We start from the raw sequence: 27215 nt of genomic DNA, 5'->3' as shown, positions 1-27215 counted from the left end.
AATGTAGACGAGGAGAGAGCCACTCGACGCACAAGCTTCTGAGTCTGTGAACTCAACAAACTTCTGAAAAAGTTTAGGCTGGGGCTTCAAGGGGGAACAAGTCAAACCAGATCTTCACTGAACAAGCCCCCGATTGAATACTTTTAGTTTCAGGTATGTCTTCTCTTTTGGTCACTGGTTACACAAGTTTTAGTCTTTGGAAGCTACAAAATATTTTTGTGTTGTATTGGATGAGTGAACATTTATTTCCATATCCCTTAATGTTTTCAGTTCCTTGTTTGGTGCAGTGATGATAAAACACTTAATTTAAGTTTAAAAAAAACAATTTATTATTTCAACATGTTATGGCTTTTTGCAGGTTTATTCAATTTTTCAAGGGTTCAATTAAGTATGCTGCACAATATACATTATTATTGTGCTTAATGTTCTGTTAATGCTATCTTTGCAATTGAGAAAAACATGGTACATGCAGTATGCAGACTGACAAAAGACTTCTCACTTTGTTGTGTGTTTAAAATTTTGTCTGGCTCTCTTTACATATTTCTCACTTCCTGTCACTGAATTTAGCAGCACTGTGAAACCACACCTTCTCCACCTGCTCCTTTCCCAGCTCCCACAGTTGTTGGAGAATTGGGTCGCCCTTCTTGGAGAAAGACATCAGATACTCTGCGTTTTCCGGATGCAAGGCCAACGTTTGACGAGATAAAACCGATGACTGGCAGAAGCGGGACAGCACTAGCACATAGAGACAATCTTTCTCTGCCTCGCTGAGGGGAAGGACACTTTCCCAGCCTGCGAGGACAGGTCCACCCACCTCTATGGGGTTAGGATGCTCCATCATCATGTACATGATAGTGATGGCGAGCTCATGGATGTAGTAGCCACTGTTCATGTCCCCGAAGTCAAGGATGCCAGAAATCCTGTCGCCGTCGCTGTCATCGGGTTGTACGAGCACATTGAGGACATTGAAGTCACCGTGGTTAATGCCTTAGAAGAGGAAGAAATGAAACGTTGTTTGTGGGAAACTAAATTTCTCATCACTCATGTATTAATTTACATTACATTACATGTCATTTAGCTATCCAAATCTACTTACAATCTCCCTAATTAAAACTTTTTTTTTTTCATACTCACTAAGGGTGTGACGATACTCTCAGCTCACGAGACAAGACACGATATCGGGTTCACGAGAACGAGACGAGATTTTAAGAAAACTACAACACAATGACACAATATATGACTGGACCGACAGACCAGAGACTATTTAACCGAGTTGCACATGCATTTTGAAATGTTTTATTATAACTCCCAGCTCTTCAGTGAGCATCTTCTCTCCTAGCACCACACGATAATTCCACTCCTTAAAGAATTGTCACTAGCACTTATTGCTCTTACTGCACTATACCTTGATTGTTTGCTATTTTCTTCCTGTAAGTCGCTTTGGATAAAAGTGTCTGCTAAATGACTAAATGTCTAAATGTAACCTCTTTACATGCATGATGTAAGCATGAGCTTTTAATAAACTTCTTCTACAAATTGAATCTAAAAGTAAAATTTATAAATTTCTTTTTTTCAAGTGCAAACAATATAAGCTGTGCGTCCTTTAGGTGGAAGAGTGGCCACTGGGAAAGTCTCAGGCCACGCCCTCTCAAATGTCCGCTCACTCTGCCTGTCTCCATTACAAAAAAGGGCCCCAGAGGGATTTAGAGACTCTGGAGGTGACGTATGGTTTTTGATCGTCCCGTAATCGATTAGCAACGGTTTCGACCGTGATCACATAAGAGATGGTTTAAACACGGGAGAAGCAACTGTGGCCGCCTTCACTAACTGTGCACAACATCAGCAGCTGATCAAAATAAAGTAGCATGGCTAATTATGCATCTCCGCTGATCATAAACATAGTGATCTTGAATTTACCGGCATCTCTAACTGTGCACAGTGTCTGGTGCTTGTTGTAAACAAACAGAGATCGCTAAGTGAACACCTCCTGCAGCAGCAGCACATACGCACTGTACTGCTACAGAGCTAACTATTAGCCTATTAGCAATTTGCAGACTCCGGCTCTGCAGCTGGGAGAGACTGCTGCAGGAGGACTGTGCCGCAAATCTCTCAAGACAGATTTTTAAAGTGATGAGAAATATTGTCGAGTTTGGCACGAGATCTCGTCACACCCCTAATACTCACATTTGCGGAAACTGGAGCGCTGAGGGACCACAGAGGTCTCGTACTGATGGAGGACAGACTTCACAACCTTATTAAGAGGATCTCCACCTAAGACATGGATGTACTTCTCCAGGAGGAGAACATTTGACAGACTCCATAAGAAGTTCTCTCTCTGCAGCTCACTGAGATGATGATGCTCCATCTGGGGAAACAACAAATATACAGAGAAGTGGAAGGCAGAACAAAAAGTACAGGACAAAAGTAAAAGAAGATGGATAAACATTATTTACTTAGCAAAGGTTAACAGTTTGCGAAGTACAGATTTATGTTTAATGAGCAGTGAAGGGATTGTCTTTATTATATACATTATCTGTAATAGATTCTAAAATAATGCAAACAGGCGACAGTGAAATAGCACAACCATGTGGTTGGTGTTACCATTATACCTCCTGTAAGATCGCATCCATTCTGGCTGCCGTCTTGCCGGTTTCATACAGTAACTGTGGTGTTAGAGGAACCTTGGAAATAGTGGTTCCAGGCAAATAAGTTAGCAGTCGCACCAGGTACTCTTGACAGCCATAGCCACAATCTGCAAAGGTAAAGACAGGATCAGTATTACTGACATCAGTATGTTGTGCACTTGCTCATGAGCTTCGTGTGAGCATAAATATCACTGAGAACATGAATCTGCCACGGCCTGCTAGATTGCATAAACATGATGCTACAAATGTGACATCTTGCCTTGAGGCTATTTAGTGTTCCTCCACAACGGGTCAAATTCCTACAGCTTGGATCAACACAGGTCTCTGATACAGCATTAACGACTCAACATGTGCACACAAGTTCACAGACATACCTGTGTCAATATAAATGAGGATGTGTAAAACACCATCACAAGGGTGCGTAACCTGGAAACTGGAATATATGTATCAAACAAAAACCAAACAGCACCTTTTTTTCGATAAATCTTATGAACAAGAGTTTATAGAAAACTATTATAAAGAGTTGTATACATGGTTAACCCTCTGGGGTCTATGATGGTGCCGTCCTGATCAGATCATGTGACATTTAACAAAAAAGCTAGGTCACATGGAGCGCTGCTATCAACGTCACTTCAAAGTACAGACTTGTTTGACATTCCTAGGTCATGTAAAAGCAAAGATATGATTTTTTTAAATTTGATAGTACAGAAATATTTGAGCGTTGGTGTAGTGTAATTTTGCACATAGTTTGTTTTGAAGAGTTGCAGCTAACAAGGAAAAAAAACATCTATAAATATACATGTTTTCGTAGGACTTTTTGTATATAGTTTTATAATATTTAAATTTGACCTTTTTATGTGTTCATATTTGTATCCTATGTTTACATTTTCAAGCTCCAAAACACTTCATTGAGCACATTTGTGGTTTTTATTGTAGTAAATAGTATAATTTTTCAACTCAATATGTTGATAAAGTAGGTTAAAGTTAAAATGGATACCAAATGTGGGTATAGTAAACATTTTTTATGTGGTACATGAAGGGCAAAATCAAAAGTATTCAAAAACGGCCAAATAGGCTCAGACCCCAGAGGGTTAATACCAGAGACCCATTTTATCCTCATAGGTGTGCTGCACAGAAAATGGGGAAAAGATGGCGGAAACCAAACAATAAAGCCCAACCTGAAAACAGTAATTGTGTTACAAACGGGCATGCAGCTAATTTGTTTCGGTTTCGGGCAAGTCAGGGACATTGTATTACTTTCTGCTAGCTACATGCATAGTGGCTTTTCAGAATAAACTTCCATGTTTATAAGAAATTGTTAACTTTAGAAGATTCAATATTCACACTTGTCTCCTGGACCCATCCACCACCAACGTCTTGCAGTTGGACATGTGAGTAATATTAGCTGACTTGTTATGTCTTGTCTTGTTTTGCTGCACTTGCTTGCTTTGTGGCTGCTTTGGCAGAGTTGTCAACTAGCTCGTTAAGTAATCATAATAAATGCATGTGTACAGGTGTTCATATTTACAACTGCAGTGTAGCAGTGAAACTGCAGGTGCACTAAATTGCAAAAAATACCAATTCTAATGTTGTTTTAATGAGTAGAATTTTATGACCCAACAAAAGAAAAATGCAGCAATTAAATAAAACTATCATACTGCTGCAAACTTGACAGCAAATATTTACTTAGATGCTTCTACTAATTTTGTTTTTTAAACTACGGAAGCCGAGAATGGCCATGGATTTGTTTTTTTGGCACTGTTATCACGTGATAACGACTTATTATCTCGTTATCTCGATATAACAAAGATTATCTTGTGATAACGAATGAATTATTTTTTTATCTCGATAGAACAAAATTGTTTTCTTGTGATAACGAATCAGATAAACTTAGGTTTTAAGGCTTAATTAGGCTGTTCTAATAGGAAATGCCTGACAAAATGCAGCATAAACAACATGTTTTACCTTATTAGTTAACTACAAATGTCTGTAAAACACAATCTATGTATAAATTATTTCTCTAAGGTAGCATTTGCGGCCTCGAGCACAGTTTCCAATTTTTTTTGTCATTTTTTCTCTCCCTCTGCACTCTAGTGACAATATCATCAACTCTAGCCTCTCCATAAGATAACATTAGGGGAATTTTTGACGTGTTTTTGCTGAATAATTTGTAAACCGTAGTCAACCAGTAAACCAGTAACTGTAAACCAGTAGTCGACCAGAAAAAACACGGAAATGGAAGAATAAAATCTAGGATTAAGCCTGGTGGATAACATTTAGTGTGCTCTTTGAAGCACACTCAATAACAAAAAAAATCCATGGCAGTTCTTGGGTTCTGTATTACAGTTTTTCTCAATGGCTTTGGTGCATTTCTCACATCAGTATTGTTGTTAACATTTGCCGTTAGTTCAACAGTTAGTTCAACCTCCACAACATTTAGTCATTTTTGATCATCATAGCTAGCCTGGCTAACACCAGACTAATCTCAAATGAGATTAGGTCTGGAAACCAGCCGTTCATTTCTCCGTAGAGGAGGTGTGGTTTACGATCCTCCGGAGCCGTTTATTGGGCGCTTAGAATGTCTATCAAAAGCGTCTGTAGGTAGCTCTTAGCCAATCGTATCAGTTATACCAGATGACGTATGTAGAGCTACAGAAATGGATGTTTGTTGTGTGTGTGTCTGTGAGAGAGTGTTGCTTGCTGCGTTGTTTCTCCAGTTCTCGCTTTCTGCAAGATTATTTATTTTCATGCTTTATTCCCCCTCATGTCATTCAGCCACACACATCCACTGATTTTATGGGCAATAAACAAGCTGCTGCGGGTCTCTCGGCGGCTCCGCTGTCCCCCGGCTCGTAGCTAGCGCTAATAGCCCCGCTACCGGTGATCTCGCTACGAGCCGGGGGACAGCGGAGCCGCCGAGAGACCTTTCGCCTTTCAACTTTCGCTCTGAACTATTTAAAACACCATCTACAGCTAAAGAGAGCTCTGTGATTGGATCCCTAAAACAGGGCTAAGAAACGGCCCTGGTTGCCAGACTGGATGGAGGTTCGAAATTAAATTTGAGCGCGCAAGGCAGTATGGGTATACCCAGGCTACATCATAGCAGCAATTTCTCATTCCTTACAATAAATTATAAATGCTTTTGGACATGCATCAAGTGCTTTCATACAAGTCTCTGCTGTTTTATAACATTATCATTTGCTTATTTCATGTCAGTCAAAATTAACTATACTTGTCAATGCTGAATAGTCATTCCATATAAAACTAATAATCCTCATTTCACTGCTTGAGTCATTACATACAAAAATTTTAAACTCGTAGTCAAACTCTGTCAAGCAAATTCAATACATTTTGTTTTATTTTTTTATTGTTTTTTTTTTCCTAAATTGAACCTCATCTTTCACTGATGAGTGAAGCATTAGTTACAACCAATGATAAGCCACTTCTCTACAATCACTCAGAACTGAATCCATAATTCCATAAACACTTTACAACATATACATACATGTGAACCAAGCAGGACATAGTGTGGACCATTTCTACAATACTGTGACACAGTAATCAGAGGGAGGATTCGCCACTCGAGGAGATACTTTCCTCGCTGTATTGATGATGAAGAGATGATATTGGCTATATGTTTGTTGTAAATAAGGGTGTATTTTCCCTTTTGCACAATGCTGTGAACAAATTAGAATTGCAAAGAGCATATGCAGTAAAAATGTGAAACCTACATATTCAGTGTGTTGTACTCAGTTACCTCACTAAATACAGTAATGTGTAACTTTGCTGTAGTTTTCAAATGGCTGTGTAAATAGTATATAGTGTCTGGAGCATTTTCAGGTAGCCAAGATCTGACTTTTTTGCATTGGAAAACATTTACAGAGTAAACTGTCATAATGAAAACATGACAGAGACATTTGACTATCTTGTTCATAAACATGGTGTCAGGACTTTTCATCTTGATGACACTGACACTTTCATTGACATGAATACTTGCTTTTGAGGAATGAGCTATCCATTTTGAGCAAGTGAGGTCTGCAGGTTATCAACTAGATTTTCCAGTTTGTACTAATTGTTTTGAGAAATGCATTAACTGTTGTGCAAATGTGATGTGAGAAATGCACCAAAGCCACTGAGAAAAAAAAATCCTCCTTTGCATACTTGAACACATTCTCAAGACATTTCTCTTTAAGAATGTTTCATGACATTTTTCACCAGGTGTGGCTGTGTGACTGCTCTCATACCTGTTTCCTCCAGGCTCAGGAGCTGTCCTGAGGTGTTGGGCAGGGCTGTTTGAGCTGGAAGTCCATTCTGGTGCAGGTAGGACATGGCATATGTTTGCACCTCAAGCAGGCTGGAATTCTTACTGTCTTCTGAGTTCATTATCTTCAGGACGTACTCGCCACCCTCCATGGCCGCCACATAGAAGTTCTGGTCGCCGTAGCTCGGCAGGGAGTGGATTTCAGATGGCGTCAGTCTGAAGAGCCTCTCCACCATCTCAACCACCTGAGACTGGCTGAAGTTGGGCTTGGCATTCTTCACTGACATTATTGCTGAATGAAACAACATGCTTTCACAAAAAAAAACCCAACAACAACAATTTCTTGCAAACAAAAGAAAAGCATCATAGTAACGCACAGTAAGTGCATGACAATAATAATAATAATAATAATTATTATTATTATTATTATTATTATTATTATTATTATTATTATTTTTAAAAATGTAAAAAAACAAACAAAAACAAACAAAAACATTTTAGTCTGAAATTGCTGTCAGATATGTTACAGAAAGCAGCACTGTAAAAAAAAAAAAAGGTTGTAGAAAATGACAGTAAAAAATTAAAAATCACCATAATAGATGCTTTTAATTAAAAATCAAGGAATAGTACTACCCTTTCGGTAACACTTTCTATGAAGACTACATCTATAGTGCATTATGAGCGCATTCATAGTGAATTATAATGCTCATTATAATCAATCATAATGCATTATGACTGCACTCATAAACACATATAAAGCTTCATGATGCACTATATCAACAGTTATAAATATAGCTTATAATGACTTATAAATCCAAGTGTCTTATGAGTGCTCTTGACTGGTTATAAACTACAGGCTGACTGATGAGGCTTATAATACATTACAACTACTCATACCCCTCTATACACACACCTCAACAATCAATTGTTATAAGGACTCATAGGATGCCATAAGTATAAATAAATGATCAATGTATGCTTTAAGTAAAGTGAGGTTCATATAGACGCATCTATAATGCAGTATAATGAAAATGTGTTACACTTTACTTAACGCCAACAATGAAACATCATGATTAGCTATACTGCATTATAGATGCTGTTCAAACTGTAGAAAACACCTTTTTTTCCATGTAAAATTAAAGGAGGAATACCATAATGTATACCCTAAAAATGAAGGGACTACTCAGTCTAAATTACAGTTTTTGCTGATATTCACATTTTACATTTTCAGTAGAAAACCCACTCACTGTATTGAAATTCTGGCAACCACAGCTGTTGGTATTTTACAATAAATGAAACTGATTTTTTTTTTTTTTTTACAGTGTGCACGCCTCTTCAGTAATCAAATGTTTTTGCCCTTGTGGTTATTTTATTTTGTGCGACAGAGATGCAGGCTCTGATTTTCAAATGGTTGTTTCTCAAAGTGCTGAAGTGGTAAGTGAATTGATCAGCAGTTAATTCGTTAATATTCATTAACAAATCCCATGATTTTTAAGCAGCATAATATAAAGTCCAGCTTATCCAGTGTGAGGATATGCAGTTTTTATTTTATTTTGGCAAAAAATAAAATGAAATATGATGGTCATTTGTGCTTATTTTCTTACACTATTAATCACTGAATCCGAAAACTACTTTAATTTTTTTTCTACATGCACTGACAGTTATGTCGGTTATTTTGTTTCGTTGTTTTGTTCTTCGGTTAATATCAGTGTGAATAGCGCAATTAAACAAGATAAAAGGTCGCCATAAAGCGCACAGTGACAGGGTGAGTCTTGTAAAGCAGGTCAGGATAATAACTTAATCATCATATTTTATTCTTCAAGAGATTCTACCAGACTAACTGAATTTCGCCTCGGGGATAAATAAAGTAATTTTGATTTTGATTTGATTTGGTAAATGCCCTTATTCAACACACTGCAGGAGATGAGGCTATGTTAGGCAGCCTACATACAATTACAGCTACAACTGCTGATCAATAATAGACATAAATCATATGTCAGCAAACTTACCTCGAGCTGTGAATAATAGCAAATGGATAATGTGCCACGATGTGACCGCTTCTTGGTAGGAGTGTTACATCTTCCTGAACCTTATAGGAATGTTTCACAGGTTGATCCGGTTGTTGGCGTAAAGTTAATTTTAGTGCGTTTTTAACGGAGAATCACTTTTGTAAATATTCTTTCAAGTCAGGAAAAATTACTTAACTTTCGGTCACTGATGGAAAGAGAGTTCAAAGTTAAAGTAGGCCTAATAAAAATGTTTAGATCACATGCAGTGATATTTTAGTTGAGTCACACAATAAGTAGCCTAATATTTAGAGACTGAGTGAAACTGCTAACCACATGATGGCTGAATTCCAGAACCAGTTCTACAACCTCTCAGTCAGTGGCGGACTCAGACTGTTTGAAGAGCAGGGGCAATAAAATAAAAAGGGCACATTCTGCACAACATGGGGCCCCACCAGCACGCAAAAAGCTATGATGCATCATGTATGATGAAAAAGTCATCATCCTTGATTACAATTAGCATTAAGTTAAAAGGAGATCCAGATCGAAGTAATTATTTATATTATAAATAATTACTTTGAGTACCATATTATGGTACTGACCATTAAAACCAACAAAACAAACCATCAAGGGGGGTCTGGGGGCATGCCCCCCTTGGGAGAAAATTTGTACATTTTTAAGTAAAATGCATCAATCTTGTGTACTTTGAGAGCTAAATGAGAGCAAACACCTCACATAACATCTTTCACAGTTGGGTGATACTGTATTATAGAATCTATATTGATATCCTAATGTGACATTTTTGTAATCACTGCAGATCATTTTCTTCACTGGGATTCACTTTATCATGTTTTCTAACTTCTAATTGCACTTTTCCACTACGGGTACAGGCATTCTATTAATGCGCCTTTTGCTTTGTTATTCATTGCGGATTTTAGTAACACTCGATGAGGGCGAGGGCTACCAAAGAGAGGCACCATGGAGGCACCAAAAGGGCAGAAGGGGACTAAATGGGCACTCATTAAGGCACATTATTGAATATTTCTGCACTAGAGGGCACACCATCATAATTTATTGTATGAAGGGGATGCAGAATGAAAAAATATTTACATATAATATATATATATATATAATTTTTATTTTTTTAAATTTTATTCAGACTTTACCGTAGAAATCATCACAATGTCGGTAGTTTCCACTTCAGGCTGTGCGCACTCCCGCGAGGTCTCGTCGGGCAGGCACAACTCGGTACAAAACCGGCTTTACTAACAATGTTGATATGTTTGGTTTATACTGGTAATAGGTGGACAACATTTTTATGGTCCGTGGCTAACAAAAACAAACAATATATAAGAATAATAATCAACATTATAGCTATCTTTATGCCGCAGTGTTCAAAAGCATTGTTTTTGCTTTATACAATAAAATTAAATAAAACACGTTTCACAGAAGACCGTACAGTATTAACATTTTTAGATAAATATCACAATAATGATAGTTTCTCTAAGAAATATAACCTTAAAAATAGTTTATACTTATTTACGACATTTCCTCCAGTTTCATCAATAATAAGCATTAAAAACAGGACAGTCAAAACACATCAGGAAATATTACATGAAATACTGTTAAAAACATCCAGATTGACACAGGAGAGGGAAATAGTGTTCATGTGGGTTCCAGCTCATCAAGGGTTAATAGAAAATTAAAAAGCAGACAAAATGGCTAAGGAAGCAGTAAAAAAAGAGGAGGTGGAAATGAAAGTAAAATTATCAAAAGCAGAAGGGAAAAGTCTTATCTGGAAATAAACAATCAATCAGTGGAAGCATCATTGGAAGAGGGAGATAAAGGGGAGACATATGAACTGCAAAGTGTAGTAGGGGAGGCAGGGTGTTATGGTGATAATAGAACTGAACAAGTAATTATCAGTAGACTAAGAATAGGGAGCAGTAGATTAAACAACACAATTAATATAATATAATGCAACTGGTCAGTGTAACTGTGGAGAGAGGGAGACAATAGAACATGTGGTTACAGCGTGTCCTGAGTATGAGAGGGAGAGGGAAAGGATGAAGGTAGAGATGCAGAAGGCATCTATAAGAGGAGAACATTTCAAAAATATAATAGAAAGTGGGGGGGGGGGGGGGGCGTCCCAGTGGCTCACACCGGTAGAGCGCTAACCATGTATGCCGTGTGCTGCGGCGGAGCCAGGTTCGAATCCGGCCTGAGCTCCCTTTGCCGCATGTCTTCCCCTCTATCACCCCCTTTCTATCTCTCACTATCAATAAAGCAGCAAAATGCCAAAAAAAAAAAAAATATATATATATATAATAGAAAGTGGGAAATCTAGAGAAAGGAGGAAGATTTCTTGCCACAACTGGACTAATTACTGTAAAAGAATACGGCAGAAGGAAAGTATGTAAGAAGTTAAGTCCAGCAGATGGCGGTAAATGCAACGAAAAGGATGCCAACTGCCAATAAACACCAAAGAAGAAGAAGAAGAAGTACGAAATTTCCTCCACTTTCCAGCAGCTTGTTGCTAGGTGTTTTAGCGTCCTATCTGTGTACGGTTGCTAGCTAATGGCTAGCTAACAAATATCAGTATAAATGCAGCCCAGAAGCCTTGTCGAAATGGATTATGTGCGTTTCGGTTTAAAATGAAACCATTGAAATCGACGTAAGCCCGAATAACGTTTTATTCACCAGCTGGATAATGTGCAATTAAGGTGAGAATGATGTTGATGTCCTCTTTTAACCCTAGACCATGTTAACTTAGCTTGTAAGCTAACGTTACTTGTGCCTTGCCACTCGTTGCTTCACTTTGATGTTGTTAACTGTTGAAGAGCACGCTGAACTCAAAAGCAGAAAAAGAAATCTGCTTGCCATGTTCACTGTGTGGTTTTAGAGCTGTACACTGCCAGTGTAACCAGTTATTTCGTTTATAATACTGTAATTATGTTAAACTGGGCGATATGGACCAAAAGTCATATCCCGATATATTTAGGCTGAATATCGATGCGCGACATACATCCCAATATTTTTGTTAAGCTTCTCTTTATTGATTTTTTCATTCTTTCGTTCACATACAAAAATAAAGAAGCTACATGTTCATTTATGCTTGAAATCAACACGAAAGAACAGAATGATAGTAGAAAAATAAAAGCAATTAAAAAAAACTAAAAACCCAAAAAACAAACTTAAAGCTTGATAGACTGGAGTATTTTTTTGGTTTCCAGTTCAGCAGAATTATTCTTCTCGCTTACAGTGTCACAAAACAAATCACATTGTTGTGGTTGTTTGATAAAGAATATATCCCAATATTTTATGGCAAATTTTAACTATATTGATATATCCAATATGGTCTAATTCCATATCACATTTAAAAATATATCAATATATATTTTATGTCGCCCAGCCCTATGTTACACACAGCATTACCTGCATTTAATATTCAAGGTGGCAAAGGCAAAACAACAGTTACATCATAGGCTCTGCAGAATGCTTGATGGATGTATAATTATTATTTAAGTCTTTGCTGTCAGTAGGTGTTTTAAAGGTTTTGGGCACTCACATGAGTTCCAGGGAGGCAGCCAAGATGGGGGACATCTTGGCAACAGAAGCCGATCTTCTTGGGATGATTAAGGAGGTAATGAGCATTAATACAATTGCATTGAAGCTTATTTTGCAGCACTGGTTAAGGGTGAGGTAAAGCCACTCCTGCTTGTTTTGTGTCTTTTCTAGTATCTTAAATTTGAGGAGTTTGAAGAGACTGTTCACAGTTTTGAAAAGGAGTGCAAAAGCAAAGGCAAGCTCGTCTCAAAGCCTCAAGGAAGTACTCTCAGGGACTCCAAGACTCGTGTCATTCAGGTAAATTCTGCGATTCATATAACATGTTGTTCATGCAAGTTTGTTGATTATTCATGTAGGTGGACAGGATGCTGAAGAGGACAGAGACTTAAGACTGTAAATTAAATGAGTAGTAAATATTAGTAAATTATAGTATTTAGGGCTGCAACTAACGATTATATTCATTATTGATTGTTCTGTCAATTATTTAAACAGTTAATCGATTAGTTGTTTGGTCAATAAAATGTTGAAAAATATCAATCAGTGTTTCCCAAACCACAAGATGACGTCATCAAATCTCTTGTTTTGTCCATAAACCAAAGAGATATTGAGTTTATTGTCATAAAGGAACAAAGAAACCAGAAATATTCACATTGAAGAAGCTGAAATCAGAGAGTTTGGACTTAAAAAAAACGCTCAAACCAATTATTCAATCATCAAAATAGTTGATGATTTATTTAATAATCGATTATTGTTTGATTAATCGAATAATTGTTGCAGCTCTAATAGTATTTAACCCCAACACCCACTTCTGTAACTCTGACTTTTCTAGAAAGACCTCCTCAGCTGTTTTGACGATGGAGACCACAAAGTCTTCTTTGAACTGTGGACAGAAAATGTTCCCTCTGAGATAAAAGACACAGACACCGAGGCCCAAAGTCTGGAGTTTTACCTTCACATCCATTTCACAATCTACCCACTGAGGAGGCATCCTGTTAGACACGTATGTGGATCTTTTTATTTTTATTTTTTCAGTTTTTGCTTTAGTATACTTTTAACAAGAGCTGTTCTTTGTTTCCATTATCTTCAAAACAACACTGTGTCTTGTAACTCGACAGCTGAATATCAGTATGTGCTATTTCTCAAAATGTCCACTAAGCTGTGCTACAGACTTGTCCTCAGTGGGCTTTGATAATGTTTCTAACCTCAAAATAACCTTTATATAATAATATGCCTGTCACTGTATACTGCGCTACAGAGCCTGCAGTAACATTTTTGGTCGAAAGTGGGTTATAACTAAAAATGAACTCCATAATGTCTGTTTTATCTTGTGACAAAGTTTAAGATTTCAATTTTGCTTTATTTCTGAGAAATAATGATACAAAAATTGCAGTAACTACAAAATCTAACTCAAAACCAAAGCAGACCACAGTAAGTTCACTTTGACTGTGATACAGTGTAGCTTTGTTTGTCTTCATTGTGTGGAATAGTGAAGACAAGAATAATAGAAATTATAGGTTGATTTGATAGGGTAATTATTATCTAGATAGTGAGGAAGTAAAAAAGTATAGAATATAATTATATTAAGACTAAAATATAACATTGTAGTTACTGCACTCTGTTTATCATTACTATAAATACCTTTTACAGCAAAACCAGAGTGCAGTAACTACATTTTTGGGGTCAAAACTCAAATAAATCGTCATGATTTTTTTTTTTTTTTCCCCCACAAAAAACACTTACATAACAAAACACAAAAAAAGGGAAAAAACAAACAAACAGCACAGCACACAGACAAGGAATACAACAAAATAAATAAAAATAAGAGATAAAAATAGAATAAGAAAATAAAATAAAATGAAAAATAATGAGTTACCACTGTGTTAGCTATACATCTCTCATCAACCGTCAGTCACCCAGTCATCCGCGCAGATATACAAGGCCGTACAGTCCACATGAAAAAAAAAAAAAAAAAAGGAAAGAAAAAAAGGCCAAGGGAGTGAAGGCCAACCAGCCACCAACTCCACAAAGGACCGCCAAGTTCTATGGAAACTCTCTTTCGAGCCTCTTAGGGTAAATCTAAGCTTCTCCAAAGCAAGGTGCCGCAAGACATCCCTCCTCTACATTGTATGGGAAGGTGGGATTGCCTGTTTCCAATTTAACAAAATCAGCCTACGGGCTAGTAGGGTTGTGAATCTGGCCACAATTAGGTTAAATCCTGTGAGGGGGCTGTTCTCACCTGCCACTCCAAAAATGGACAGAACCGGGTCGGGGTCTAGTACGTGCCCAAAGCAGTCTGAAAAAGTCCTGAATATTGAGGTCCAGAACTGTGACAGCTTTGAGCATGACCAGAACATGTGTGCCAATGTGGCTGGGTGAATCTTGCATCGGTCGCATATTGGATCTGTATCTGGGTACATTTTATTAATCTTAGCTTTGGAGAGATGGGCTCTATGCAAAACTTTTAATTGTATGAGGCCGTGTCTAGCACAGATGGAGGAGGTGTGGACATTCCTCTGTGCAATCTTCCATTGGTCTGTTGACAATTCTAAGCCCAGGTCTTCCTCCCAAGCATTTTTTAAATGGTTTAAAGTGATCTTTGTTTGAACAGACAATTGGTTATAAATGAGTGATATTACACCTCTGGTCGTGGGATCGACAGAGAAGAGTACATCTATTTGAGTAGGATCAGGAATATTTGGAAATGTGACTGTGTTGGATTGGATGTAGCTCCGGATCTGGAGGTAAGCAAAAAAGTGTGACGGTGGTAGGTTAAATCTTGTGCATAGCTGCTCAAAAGTGGGAAATAACCCATCTAAATACAAGTCTCTCATCCTACTAATGCCATTACTAGACCAGCGCTGGAAGGTGTTGCTTTCCAGCGAGGGGACGAAGTGTTGGTTAGGGGACAGGGGAGCCAGGGGGAATCAACCCGCCAACCCAGACTACGTCTCATCTTGGCCCAGATCCGCAGCGAATGAGCTACAACAGGATTGTGATGGATATAGTCATGGGATATAGGGAGAGGGGAGAACAGCAGGGCGCCCAACGATGTGGGGCCACATGAGTCCTACTCGATGCGAAGCCAAGCAGGTCGGTCATCTGACTCTCTGTACCTGTTCCAGAACGAGAGGTTTCTTATATTGCAGGCCCAGTAATAGTTTTGAAAGTTAGGGAGGCCCAAGCCTCCAACACATTTTGGGCGCTGCAGGAAAGCCTTCCTGATCCTTGGCTTTCTTTTGTTCCACACAAACTTACAGATTTCACTGTCCAATTGTCCAAAGAAATGTTTGTTTAGCACAATAGGGACACATTGAAACAAAAACATAAACCTTGGGAGGACATACATTTTAACAATATTCACTTTTCCTGCCAGGGTCAATGGGAGGTGGGACCATCTCCCAATGTCTTTAACTGTACGTTCCACGAGTGGCTTAAAGTTCAGCTTAAACAAGTCTGAGTATGTTCTATTAACTGTCACACCCAGGTGTTTAAATGAGCCCTGTACCACCTTGAATGGAAATTGGGAGAGGGATATGCTCTGAGCAGCTTTGTTTATTGGAAATAGTTCACTCTTAGAAAGATTGAGCTTATATCCAGAAACTCTACCAAATTCCTTCAAAAGAGACAAAATATGTGGGATTGATTCAACTGGGCTCTGAACATATAAGAGTAGATCATCTGCATACAAGGAAACCCTGTGTTCTCTACCCCCCCTATGTACACCCTGGAAATTACCAGAAGAACGTAATGCGATAGCAAGAGGTTCAATAACCAAGGCGAACAGCAGGGGGGAGAGCGGGCAGCCCTGCCTAGTCCCTCTATGAAGAGGAAAAGGGTCTGAGTGGAGATTATTGGTCAGGACATATGCTTGGGGAGCCTTATACAGAGGTTTGACCCAGGAAATAAATTGTTCACCAAAACCAAACTTTGTCATTGCTGTAAACAAAAAGACCCACTCGACCCTATCAAAAGCCTTCTCAGCGTCCATAGATATCAATATCTCTGGGATTGTTGGATCTGGAGGGGGAGAGTGGATAATATTGAGAAGTCTTCGGATATTTGAGAATAAAAATCTGTTTTTAATAAATCCGGTTTGGTCTTCTGAGACCACTGACGGAAGAACTCTTTCAAGCCTATAGGCCAGTGTCTTTGCCAATAGTTTTGTGTCAACGTTGAGAAGGCTGATTGGTCTATAAGATCCAGGTTCGAGTGGGTCTTTGTCCTGCTTGAGTATCAGGGAAATGGAGGCCATATAGAAAGTAAAAAAATCGTCATGATTTTTGAGCATAAAAATTACATCATCAATACATGTAGAAATAAGTGTCATATCACATACCTACCTATATCCCATTTGGCTGGCCAGTTAGAAAAGGTTTAAAAAAACTTTAAAGCAGTTTTTCCTCAGGTTTACCTTTTGCATAGTTACTGCAGTTAGACTTTGTAGGGCAGAATAGGTCATTGCTGTTTGTGTTTATATGTTTACATGGGTGCAACATTATTTTATAAAAGCAGGTGATTAAAACGTCAGTGGAAGTAACAGACAGAGACACAATCCTATTGAGGACAATCTGTGCAGGCAACAGAGAATATGTTTTAAATAGTGTTAACTGACATTTGTTAATGACTTGGAATAAATTATTTTCCCAGGACCGAGCTGAGTTCGAGGAGAGGATTTCCCACTTCAAACAGTACCTGGAGACTCGGGGTGCAGCACTGAGCCAGACCACAAAGTTTCTGCCTTACTATGCTTTGCCTTTTGTTCCCAACCCTACTGTCCACCCCTCCTTCAAAGATCTCTTCCAGGTGATCAGCTTAGCATTATTACACATGCAACATCATTACTCAGTGCTACCTTCATAATGAATATAAACATATTCTCCCATCCTGCATTCTGTTTATTTAGGAGTCCTGGATACCGCAGTTGAAGGATAAGCTGGAGCAGTTTCTGTCTGTGACACTGAAGCCATCCAACAGCCCAAGGCTGCTACATTTATATGTATCCTTCATGACTTGCTCACGTCATTACAGAGAAATGAACCCTCATTTGCCTGAGCTACACATTCAAACATCAAAGTAAAAGCCTCTTTTTAGGTGACTTACAAAAACATGCTGTTGTTCATTTCCTGTAAACAAATCTCTCTGATTTGCATGCATAATCTAGTATCTAATCTGATACTGCTTCACGCTAACCCTTTCAGAATAGAAGGGAATATGAAAAATATGTGCTTTTACAGGAAGGCCAGTGGCTCAACTTTCCTCCTTCCACATGAAAACTAAACCAAGAAAGTGAACCCTATGCCTCCTGGCCGACTGTCAAAGGGCTGACCTAATAAAATCTGTTATATTTGTACATTTATAAAATAAAATGGAGGGAAGTCAGCTAACACGTTTAATTGTTCATAGGCAAACACTTCAACAGGCTGCACTTTTGGCAGCTGACACATCATACTCACATCTTACTGTTGCTCGGGTGCTCACACACGTTTACGTGCTTACGTACTTGTATACGCACTGACTAACAGCTGTGTTTGTCCATGTGAGGTGTTGGTTCATGGTCCTTTTTTGAAAAATGTGTATCCCTCCCTTTAAAACAAACTAGTATTGATCCTATATCGACACTTAAAGCTCTCCATACAATTAAACAAATTAGCTAGCTCCTAAACAAATAGTTTCTATGACATAAGTGTTCGCTTCAGACAGGATGTATGACTTACTGAGTGCGTATTTTATGTCCTGTTAAACTTGAGCAAGACATTGCATCTTTACTCACTCTTTTTGTATGTACCTTATCTTGATAAGGAGACAAATACAGTTGAAATGTTTGACCTCATCTAAACGTGACCTGAGTGCTAGAGCGTATTCTTTAACAGAGATCTTGCAGAAGGAGGGAGGGAGGAGTACTAAAGGTAAATATCCCTCTTCATAATCTACCTTTCACAGTGGATTGCAATTATCATACCTGTTCTAACATCAAATGATATCTATCATGTAATAATACAGAATACCAGAATTTCTTGAGTAGGTGCTGTAATTTTTAAAAATCATTTACATCTACTAGATCAGTGATTCCCAACCTTTATCTTGAGGGTCCCACATTTTTACCATTGTAAACTTTGGCGACCCCCCCTTTGTCCATTGCTTCTATGAAGCAGAACTCAATGTGACTTTCATGATACCCTCTCTTTTTCTTTTTGAAATATTCAGCATTTTCGTCCCCCTGACGCTTTGCCATTTTTCCATTAGCTCTCTGTTTCTGTTGTTAGGTGAGATTACCGCTAGGCGAGGTTACCGCTAGGTGAGGTTACCGCTAGGCGAGGTTACTGCTAGGTGAGGTTACCACTAGGTGAGGTTACTGCTAGGTGAGGTTACCGCTAGGTGAGGTTACCGCTAGGCGAGGTTACCGCTAGGCGAGGTTACTGCTAGGTGAGGTTACCACTAGGTGAGGTTACTGCTAGGTGAGGTTACCGCTAGGTGAGGTTACCGCTAGGTGAGGTTACCGCTAGGTGAGGTTCCCTGTGTATACTGCAGGAGGGATGTTACACATGTCCTTATTCTCACGATATAGCCTTTATTTTTAAACGTTTCTATGGTTATTTTTCTATTTAAATAAATGAATACATGTTTAATGTAGCCTTTATTTAGTTGTTTTTGTCCCACTAATGAATTAAATGCTGACTCATCAATATTTAACACATTAGATTTATCACATCCCTTAAAAGAGGGCTTTGCGACCCCCCGTGGATCTTTGGCACCCCCCTGGGGGGGTCGGGCCCCCCCTGTTGAGAATCACTGTACTAGATCACCTTTATCATTATTATGTCAACTTTATTACCTCATTTGGACCTTGAAAAATGTAATATGTTAATATAACATCTCAACCCAGAGACTGTCAATCATGATAATAACTTTGTTAATTTGTATGTGTCTATTCTGCAACCTTTCCCTGTGTATTTTTTGTGTGACTGTACAGAAGCCATGCAGCAGTTACAGCTCCAATTGGTTGAATCGGACAGACGGATCACTAGCTACGTGCGAAAGTTCAACAAGATGCAGGCTGACTACCACAACCTGATTGGAATCACTGCTGAGCTGGTCGACTCATTGGAGGCCACAGTCAGCGGAAAAATGGTACGTCAGCTCGACTGCGGGGCAAACAGACACACAGGCTGCAGACACAAACTGGCACAAAGAGACACACACACACACACACACACACACACACACACACACACACATACACACACACCAACATGTATGAGCTAATGGGTGGTCAGCACACAAACACTGAGCAGTCAAACAAAAAGGGGTTTAAAGGCTCAACACAGTTGTATATGCAAACAATTAAAATTAAATTTTTTATACACATAGCTAAGTTTAAAAAAAAAACTTCTGTATTTAATATGCACACACATGTACTTCAAGATGACAGAACTGTTAACCCTCTGGAGTCTGGGGCTATTTTGGCCGTTTTTGAACCCTTTTCATTCTGCCTGTATATAACACTTAAAACAATGTTTACCACGTCATGTCGATATCTTTTTTTTATCAGCACAACTGTACCTTTATGACCTGATAATAATTTTTTCACTTTGACTTACTGTATCAACATTTTGAACCCAAAGAAACACAACAAAATGTTGCAAATGTGGACACAAGTTGCATATAAGAGGTAAAATGAGGAGAACATCTAGTTCTATATTTTTATACTAAATATATTTGACCTCATCTCCGGTTTTACTTGGCCTATCATCATCAAACAAAAACTGGCATGGAGTTTTAAACCAGTATTTTAGAGGGAAGTTGATGGCAGGGAAACACACTGCTTCGTTTTTACGCCGTGACATCATGAAGAAGTCATTTGATTTGATAATGTTGGTGTGATTGGTGACTCCAGATGGTTAAACAGGGATGCAAAACTGGCAACCCTGCCCCGACTCTCCCTACATAAACTGTAGTCTCCTAAAGCTCAAGGGGCCTGTTGTGTTTTTGCAGATCTCCCCAGAGTACCTGCAGAGTGTGTGTGTTCGCCTGTTCAGCAGCCAGATGAGGCAGAGTGTGGTGCAGAGCACTGACTTCACCAGACCTGGCACTGTAAGTGAGAGCACACAGATCCCCCCCCCCCCCCTTTTCATTTTTACACCTCACTGGTAAACAAAGAGCAAAACACCCCATGGCCCCATGCCTTTTTATTACATGGAAAATGTCACTGCTGATAGGAAAAGACAGTCTTACACCTAAATAGGAGCAAAGATAAGTGCTCTCAGGGCAATACGCCACCGATACTGGTCAAGTTGACGTAGTGTTTGAAAAGGATATGATTTAAAAAGGAGTGTTCGTCTGCTGTAAAGTTTCACCATATCCTATACAACCAGCTTTAAGTCATCTAGTAATCCCGTCGCTGTATCCTGGAAATAGTTGAATAGGATCCTGGTGTGTCCTTAATACACACACTTAGAAGGCTTGTTGAAAAGTTACATACATTATATAACTCTGAACACTTTAAAACCAGTCAAAGTGACTCACAAAATCAAAAGTTTTGTAATTTAACCCTAATTACAATGGTTAAAATGGTTAGTTGCACGGCCACAGAGCTAGTTGAGTTGGAATAATCAGCAAATAGCTGGAAAACCAGTGTTTCCTATCCCTGTTGACACAGATAATCAAAACACTGTCCACACTGAAATGTCAGCACTCATGCTTACTGTCAGTGGCCTTCATTGTGCTGTTGAACTCTGCTTTGTGAAATCTTGTTTCTTTCTGTTTTGAACTGAACAACTTCTTTCTGTGTGTTTGTGTTTTGCGCGTGTGGCGCTTTTGTCTACAAAGGGATATTACTCTATGAGTCCCTATGATGATGGATATGTAAGTTTCATATGTTTTCATCTTTACTTCCTGTCATCGCTCAGGTCCCTCACTTCTCATCTTGCTTGTGCCTCGCCATTGTATGTTCTCTCTTGTCTTCCCCCTCCTCTCCTTAACCTTTACTATAGATATACATTTCTTTGCCTGCCTTTGTACTCAGTCTATATCCCCCGTCATATTGCCATTCGTTCCTAACTAGATTGTCCTAGTTTCAAGGGAAATTTGGTCTTGTTTGTTGTCAGAATGACCTCTTTTGTCAGGCCACTTGTTAAGCCAAACAAGGGCGTCTTTCTCAGGGCGTACCTCATCATTAAAATGATTTGTTCTCTGAGGCTGCAGTCATTGTTCCCCCTCTCAAACTCTACTTATTGGCTGTCCGTCTTCTTTTTAAGGTTAAATCCTGTCAGGTTCAGTTTTCAGTTTATGAAAGAATTTAGACAGATGCAGTGACAGCACAAAAATGGCCACCACAAGGCGCTTTGATACGGAAACACTCAAGCTCAGGTTGTCAAAGTGGGTAGATTAAATTACAGCTTTTTGAAAAGGAGAAACCACAACACTTTATATAACTGAACACCATCAATAGCAAGCACTTAAACTTATGATAAAACATATCAAGCGAGAAGGTAACAGGAGAGCGAAGACTTCCGCCAGGGCCATGCTCTATTTCACGTTAACTATTTCACGAGATGTTAACAAAAGTGAAAAATAATTTGTGTATCTGCCTTGTCTCACTCCAAAATATAATATTTCTACCTTGGCCCATGCTTTACCCTAAAAAATCAGGACAGGAGTTTTTTTTTAGTTTGTTTTTCCTGCTCTCTTAGCAGAGGCAATAATACTTCATCCATGGAAGTCAGGCCAAGCTTCTAACTGTGAGAAAGGGATGGAAATGAGAAAAAAAAGGAAAATGGCCACATACAAAATCTACCAGCATCTGATAGGTGCTTAAAGTTAGTTTCCTGAGAGGACTGTTTGCCTACACATTAACAAGCAAGCAGTCCTGAGTAACACCATTGAGCATTATTATCAGACGCTCTATGCCTTCATGATATAGAGGTGGCTCTTACAGATTTTTCTCTCTCGCTGCGCTGCTGTGGTTTCTCTTACTGCAGGGGGGAATTTACTAGATCAGGAGACAAAGCTGTCTACTTAGACAAAAACATCAACAATAGATGGCCTTCAGCTGTCCCCACGGTCATAAAAGAGCAAATGGTGAGAAGACGTGCTAAAGAGCTGAAGAGAGTAAAAGCATAGCTTATGTAAACTGTGCATTGTTAGAGAATGTGGGTCAAACCTTTGCTTTGTGTAGACGATTAGTGGAAATCTGAGACCACACATGGCCTCAAAATCCAAATTTTGTTGAAAACATGTAGAAATGCTCCGTTGTAGTTTTTCCTCCTGCCTTTAAAAGCGTTTTGTTTGACCCTACTAGTTGCACATTGAGCATAGGTGTGTTGCTTTTTTATTAGTAGTCAGAAATGGAGAATGATCATGATCCACACATCTTAATCAGCCTCCCCAGGGTCCAGACACCCCAGTGTCAAATGTCTGAGGGAAACATATCCCCCATGCCCTTCAGCATTCTTCGGGGTAACTAAAATGTTTACAGAGAAAGGAATTTGGGAAGAAATCCAGGTATCGGTGTTCTCCCCCACTTCCGTATTACCTGCTGCACACCAAAGCAAAAATGTGGCCAAACCACCTGATACCTCAGACGACACGGATCACTGCCCTGACCTTACACTGCTCCCGCTATAGGCCTAACCACCCAGGCTTTAGATTGGATTTCAGGCCTCAAAATCCCCTTTCAGTAGTAAAATAACACTTAAAATAGGTTCTTTCCCCCTTCATTCACACACCCACACACACATCAATGATATATTATTCTTCTCAATTGTCTTTATTTCCTTTTCTTTAAAACAATAACACACAGGCTTACAGTAGAGGTAAACTGGGCTGTAAGAAAAATAACTAACCTGTCCTCTAGTACTTTTATAATTGCTGAATCATATCGGCCTTCTCGTCACTGACTGCATGGGTGATGTTGCCAGACACTGTGCAGGGATTCAGCATGTACCACAAGCATGATGTATGCATGTCCAAAAAAACACTAATAGCTTTTTGAGACAGTAGCTAACTTGATAGTTTTAGATGGAGAACTCTGGGTAAGAATGTGGGATGAGATAGTACTGATGATAAAACAGATGAATGGTCACATGGGTTATGTTTTTTCTATACATTAAAGTCAGAATGTGATAAATGTAGTCTAAAATAAACAAAATCTAAAATATACTCTGCTCCTCTTTTCTCTCTTTCTTATAGGCCTCCTCAATGCTACGAGCTTCAATTGCACCACAGTAAGTCTGAACCTGACAATGTATACAGTTTGATAAGTGCCATTAAAAAACATGGCTGACTTTTTTGTACACAATCTCAAGGAGATCCAAAGAGGTGCCAATGCTGCCCTCGCTGGATTATGAGAAGCTGAAGAAAGACCTGGTTGAAGGCTCAGACAGACTCAGATCCCTGCTGCTTCAGGCGCTGCGCTGGGTGAGCATTTACATTCTTATTTACAGATTATTAGCATTTTACACAATGGTGAATGTGATATACTGTGCACATAATAGATTTGGTGTTGCAGCCTTTCTGTTGCCTTTCTATCATCTCACACCAGTCGGGCCATTCTGAGAACTCTGTTGACCCTAGAGATTGTTTCTGTTTCTGAAATAGTCGAACCAGCCTGTCTGGCACCAACCACCATGCCAAGTTCAAAGCAACTTAAATCACCTTTCTTCTCCATTCTGATGCTCGGTTCATGTTTCAGCAGGTTGTCTTCACCATGTCTACATGAGTGTATGTTGTAAGCGTTCTAAAGATAGGCTTCCAAATGATGCTCGTTAAACTTTTAAATTGGCTTGATTTACGTCATGCCCAAAACACAAAAATGGAGGTTTTACAAAATCAATCAAATCAAAATCAAAACTACTTTATTCATCCCCGAGGGGAAACCTAGTTAGTCTGGCAGAATCTCTGTTAGAATGACACAGCCTGATGGCTGTAGGAGAGAAGGATCTTTTGTATCTCTCCGTCCTGCAACGGAGAGAGAGGAGCCGTCCACTGCTGACGCGGCAAGCAGTGTTGCCAACTTAGCGACTTTGCGCTATATTTTGCGACTATTCAGACCCCTCTAGCGACTCTTTTTAAAAAAAGCGACTCGCGACAAATCTAGCGACTTTTCCTGGTGTTATTGGAGACTCTTTCTTAACGAGTAGCACTGTCCCAAAGCACTCACAAGCGGCTCAGTACTCCTGCAGCAGTCTCTCCCAGCTGCAGTCAGCAAAGCAGGAGCTGTTAACCACTCAGCGTCCAGTTCGCACCAAATCACATCAATTCAAATCAAAATTACTTTATTTATCCCCGAGGTAAATTCAGTTAGTCTGGTAGAATCTCTGTTAGAATGACACAGCCTGATGGCAGTAGGAGAGAAGGATCTTTTGAATCTCTCCGTCCTGCAACAAAGAGAGAGAGGAGCCGTCCACTGCTGTTTTTTTGGTCCATAAAGGTTTTGTGTAGCAGATGATCTGGGTATTTCAGGATGGCTTCCAACATCTTGACAGGTCATCTCTCCACCACCTCCTCCAGTGTGTCCAACCTGGCTCCAACCACAGAACCAGCTCTTTAGACCAGTCTGTCCAACCGCCTTGTATCTCTGTGTCTGATGCTGCCTCCCCAGCAGACTGCAGCATAAAACAACACACTACCACCACAGACTGATAAAACATCTGCAGCATCGCACTACAGATGTCCAGAGATCTGAGCTTCAAGAAGAAAAAGAGGCGGCTCTGCCCCTTTTTGTAGAGAGCATCTGTTTTTAGGGACCAGTCCAACTTATTATCCAGGTATACACCTAGATACTTAGAACTTGGCACTACCTCCATGTCCACCCCACAGGTATTCACTGGCTGAAGGGGGGCTTGAACCTGCGGAAATCTCTGATCATTTCCTTAGTCTTTGAGGTGTTCAGTAGGAGATAGTTCTTGTGACTCATATTGCTGCCCATTCCCATGCTAATCCATTACTTATGTTCACTTACATTCACTTTGCATGTCTACTCCTGTGAGTTTTCATTGGTGGCTCTGTTTCTCACATTTTTCTTTAGAGACTGACTCGCTCCCTCCCTGGTGAACAAAGAGACACAGTACTTCAGGCATTTATCAGTAACGATCTGCTGGAGCGCTACAGTACAAAACAGGTGGGATCATATGATTGTATTGTGTGTTTTTTTTTAAGTTAAAACACAATTACTATGGCAGATTTCTCCACTGATATGAACTGAAATAATGAAAATGATTTTGTTTTTCCCAACCTATGTTTCATGCAGCCATCAAAGTAGAAAATAACTTCTTCTCCATTGGTTTTACTGCCTAATTAATCCCCAGGCTCTAATTTCAGGCGGGCCTGCGATGCCAAATAAGCACCTTTGCTTGGTGCACACAAGTTTGTTTCTTTCACATTGCACTGACTTATGGCAGAAGTAGGTGAAGAGCATTAAGACTGTAAACAAACTTGACATAGTATTTCAGTACCTTTGTTTTTTTTTTTGAATAAATGATTAGTATAACATTTTAATTATTTTTCTCATTTCATCTTAATCTGTCTGGAGACATGTTCCCAGCCTCAGATAAAGTATCATAGAGCAAGTTTTATTTAACAAAAGGCTGGAGCAGTGAACACAGATTATTACCAGAATCTCAACCTTTGAAAAGGCTTTCCGAAGCCACATGTCTTTCTTACGTGCTTTATTGTTTTTTTTTCTTTTCTTTTGAAATTCCCTTCACCTAGCCTTTAGATTTAGGGTGCCAGGTTAAAGACAATCCCTTTTCAGAAGAGTAAGTGATCCTCACCTCGCACCTGAGCTCTTTGTTTATGCACTTACCACAGTGCTCCAAGCTCCCCTTACTGTAAGAGCCACAATAATAGTGGGAGGGTGTCGATTTCTTTCAATCAAAAAACAAACAAAACATTTTTGTGTTTAGAAAAAGGTGGTCATAAACATGAAAATCATATGTTAAAGTATGTCATGTTTCCTTCAAAGTTGTATCTATTTATTTAAATTCATAAATCAATGGCATTAATACACCACACTTTTTAGACTTCCTCAGGAGTTTAGAATTACCGATTGTACTGAGAGCAGTATTTATAACTCTAAATGGTCCTGCATTTTGTGTTTTCATAGAAAACGGTGATTCATTCAATGAGATCGAAGAATGAGACTGTCCGTCAATACACGGCTCGTCTTATAAACGCTTTCGCTTCCCTTGCAGAGGGTAAGTGCTCATCATTATTTCTTAATAACATGAGTCATTGTCTGAATGGATGCATTTGGAGATATAGATATAGATTCACGGAAGGCCTCAATAGCTTTAACCGTAACTTTCCATTCAGGTTTGAAACCGTTAATGATCCTCTGCAGCAGCAGCAGCAGGCCGGCAACTTGAAAGGACATTTTATGAAAATATGTTGAAAAGATGAATATAATTCATGCTGACTCAAATTTCTGCAGTGAAGTAATTTTCAAGAGATTAATTTGTTTTCTTTCATTCTCAAGAACAAAGAAAAGTTTAAGTGTGACAGAACATCTTATCAAAATGAGTCTTTTGTGGCCTGAACTGATGGAGTGAGTCAGCTTTGCTTTTGTTAAAGAAGTAGTTCTGTTGTATAGTGTTGTTGTCAGTGTTCAATGTTGAACAGAAAATGAATTGTTAAATGTGTGGCTTTTCATTGTTATACTGTTCACTACTTGTAACTTAGATTGAACTGCCATATTTCTGTATTGTCCTGTTAAATTTGTTTTGTTGTTTTAATGCTTAC

General features: G+C 39.0%; 2 protein-coding genes across 2 annotated transcripts in view; one reads left to right on the top strand and one right to left on the bottom strand.

Annotated features, from left to right (window-relative positions):
* Positions 1 to 544: 544 nt before the first annotated feature.
* Positions 545 to 8934, bottom strand: LOC131978177 (hydroxylysine kinase-like). The gene is made up of 5 exons (XM_059341708.1): positions 8916 to 8934; positions 6890 to 7198; positions 2610 to 2752; positions 2185 to 2365; positions 545 to 987 (listed from the first exon to the last, which is right to left on the bottom strand). Exons 2-5 carry the CDS (start codon positions 7191 to 7193, stop codon positions 545 to 547), a joined length of 1071 nt encoding a protein of 356 aa, XP_059197691.1. The 5' UTR covers positions 7194 to 7198; positions 8916 to 8934.
* A 2341-nt stretch (positions 8935 to 11275) lies between these two features.
* The window catches only part of LOC131978068 (lisH domain-containing protein ARMC9), a 38893-nt gene continuing 22953 nt past the window's right edge, over positions 11276 to 27215 (top strand). The window contains exons 1-14 of the mRNA XM_059341576.1: positions 11276 to 11635; positions 12455 to 12555; positions 12651 to 12776; positions 13309 to 13479; positions 17127 to 17282; positions 17383 to 17475; positions 18361 to 18385; positions 19450 to 19607; positions 20472 to 20570; positions 21306 to 21341; positions 23667 to 23701; positions 23783 to 23894; positions 25504 to 25596; positions 26581 to 26671. Coding sequence (XP_059197559.1) covers positions 12481 to 12555; positions 12651 to 12776; positions 13309 to 13479; positions 17127 to 17282; positions 17383 to 17475; positions 18361 to 18385; positions 19450 to 19607; positions 20472 to 20570; positions 21306 to 21341; positions 23667 to 23701; positions 23783 to 23894; positions 25504 to 25596; positions 26581 to 26671 — 1270 coding nt within the window. The 5' untranslated portion in view covers positions 11276 to 11635; positions 12455 to 12480. The remainder of the gene's footprint in view (positions 11636 to 12454; positions 12556 to 12650; positions 12777 to 13308; positions 13480 to 17126; positions 17283 to 17382; positions 17476 to 18360; positions 18386 to 19449; positions 19608 to 20471; positions 20571 to 21305; positions 21342 to 23666; positions 23702 to 23782; positions 23895 to 25503; positions 25597 to 26580; positions 26672 to 27215) is intronic.

This window comes from Centropristis striata, chromosome 9, assembly GCF_030273125.1.
Source record: "Centropristis striata isolate RG_2023a ecotype Rhode Island chromosome 9, C.striata_1.0, whole genome shotgun sequence".
Lineage (NCBI taxonomy): Eukaryota > Metazoa > Chordata > Actinopteri > Perciformes > Serranidae > Centropristis > Centropristis striata.
This window is presented reverse-complemented; position numbering and strand designations above follow the sequence as displayed.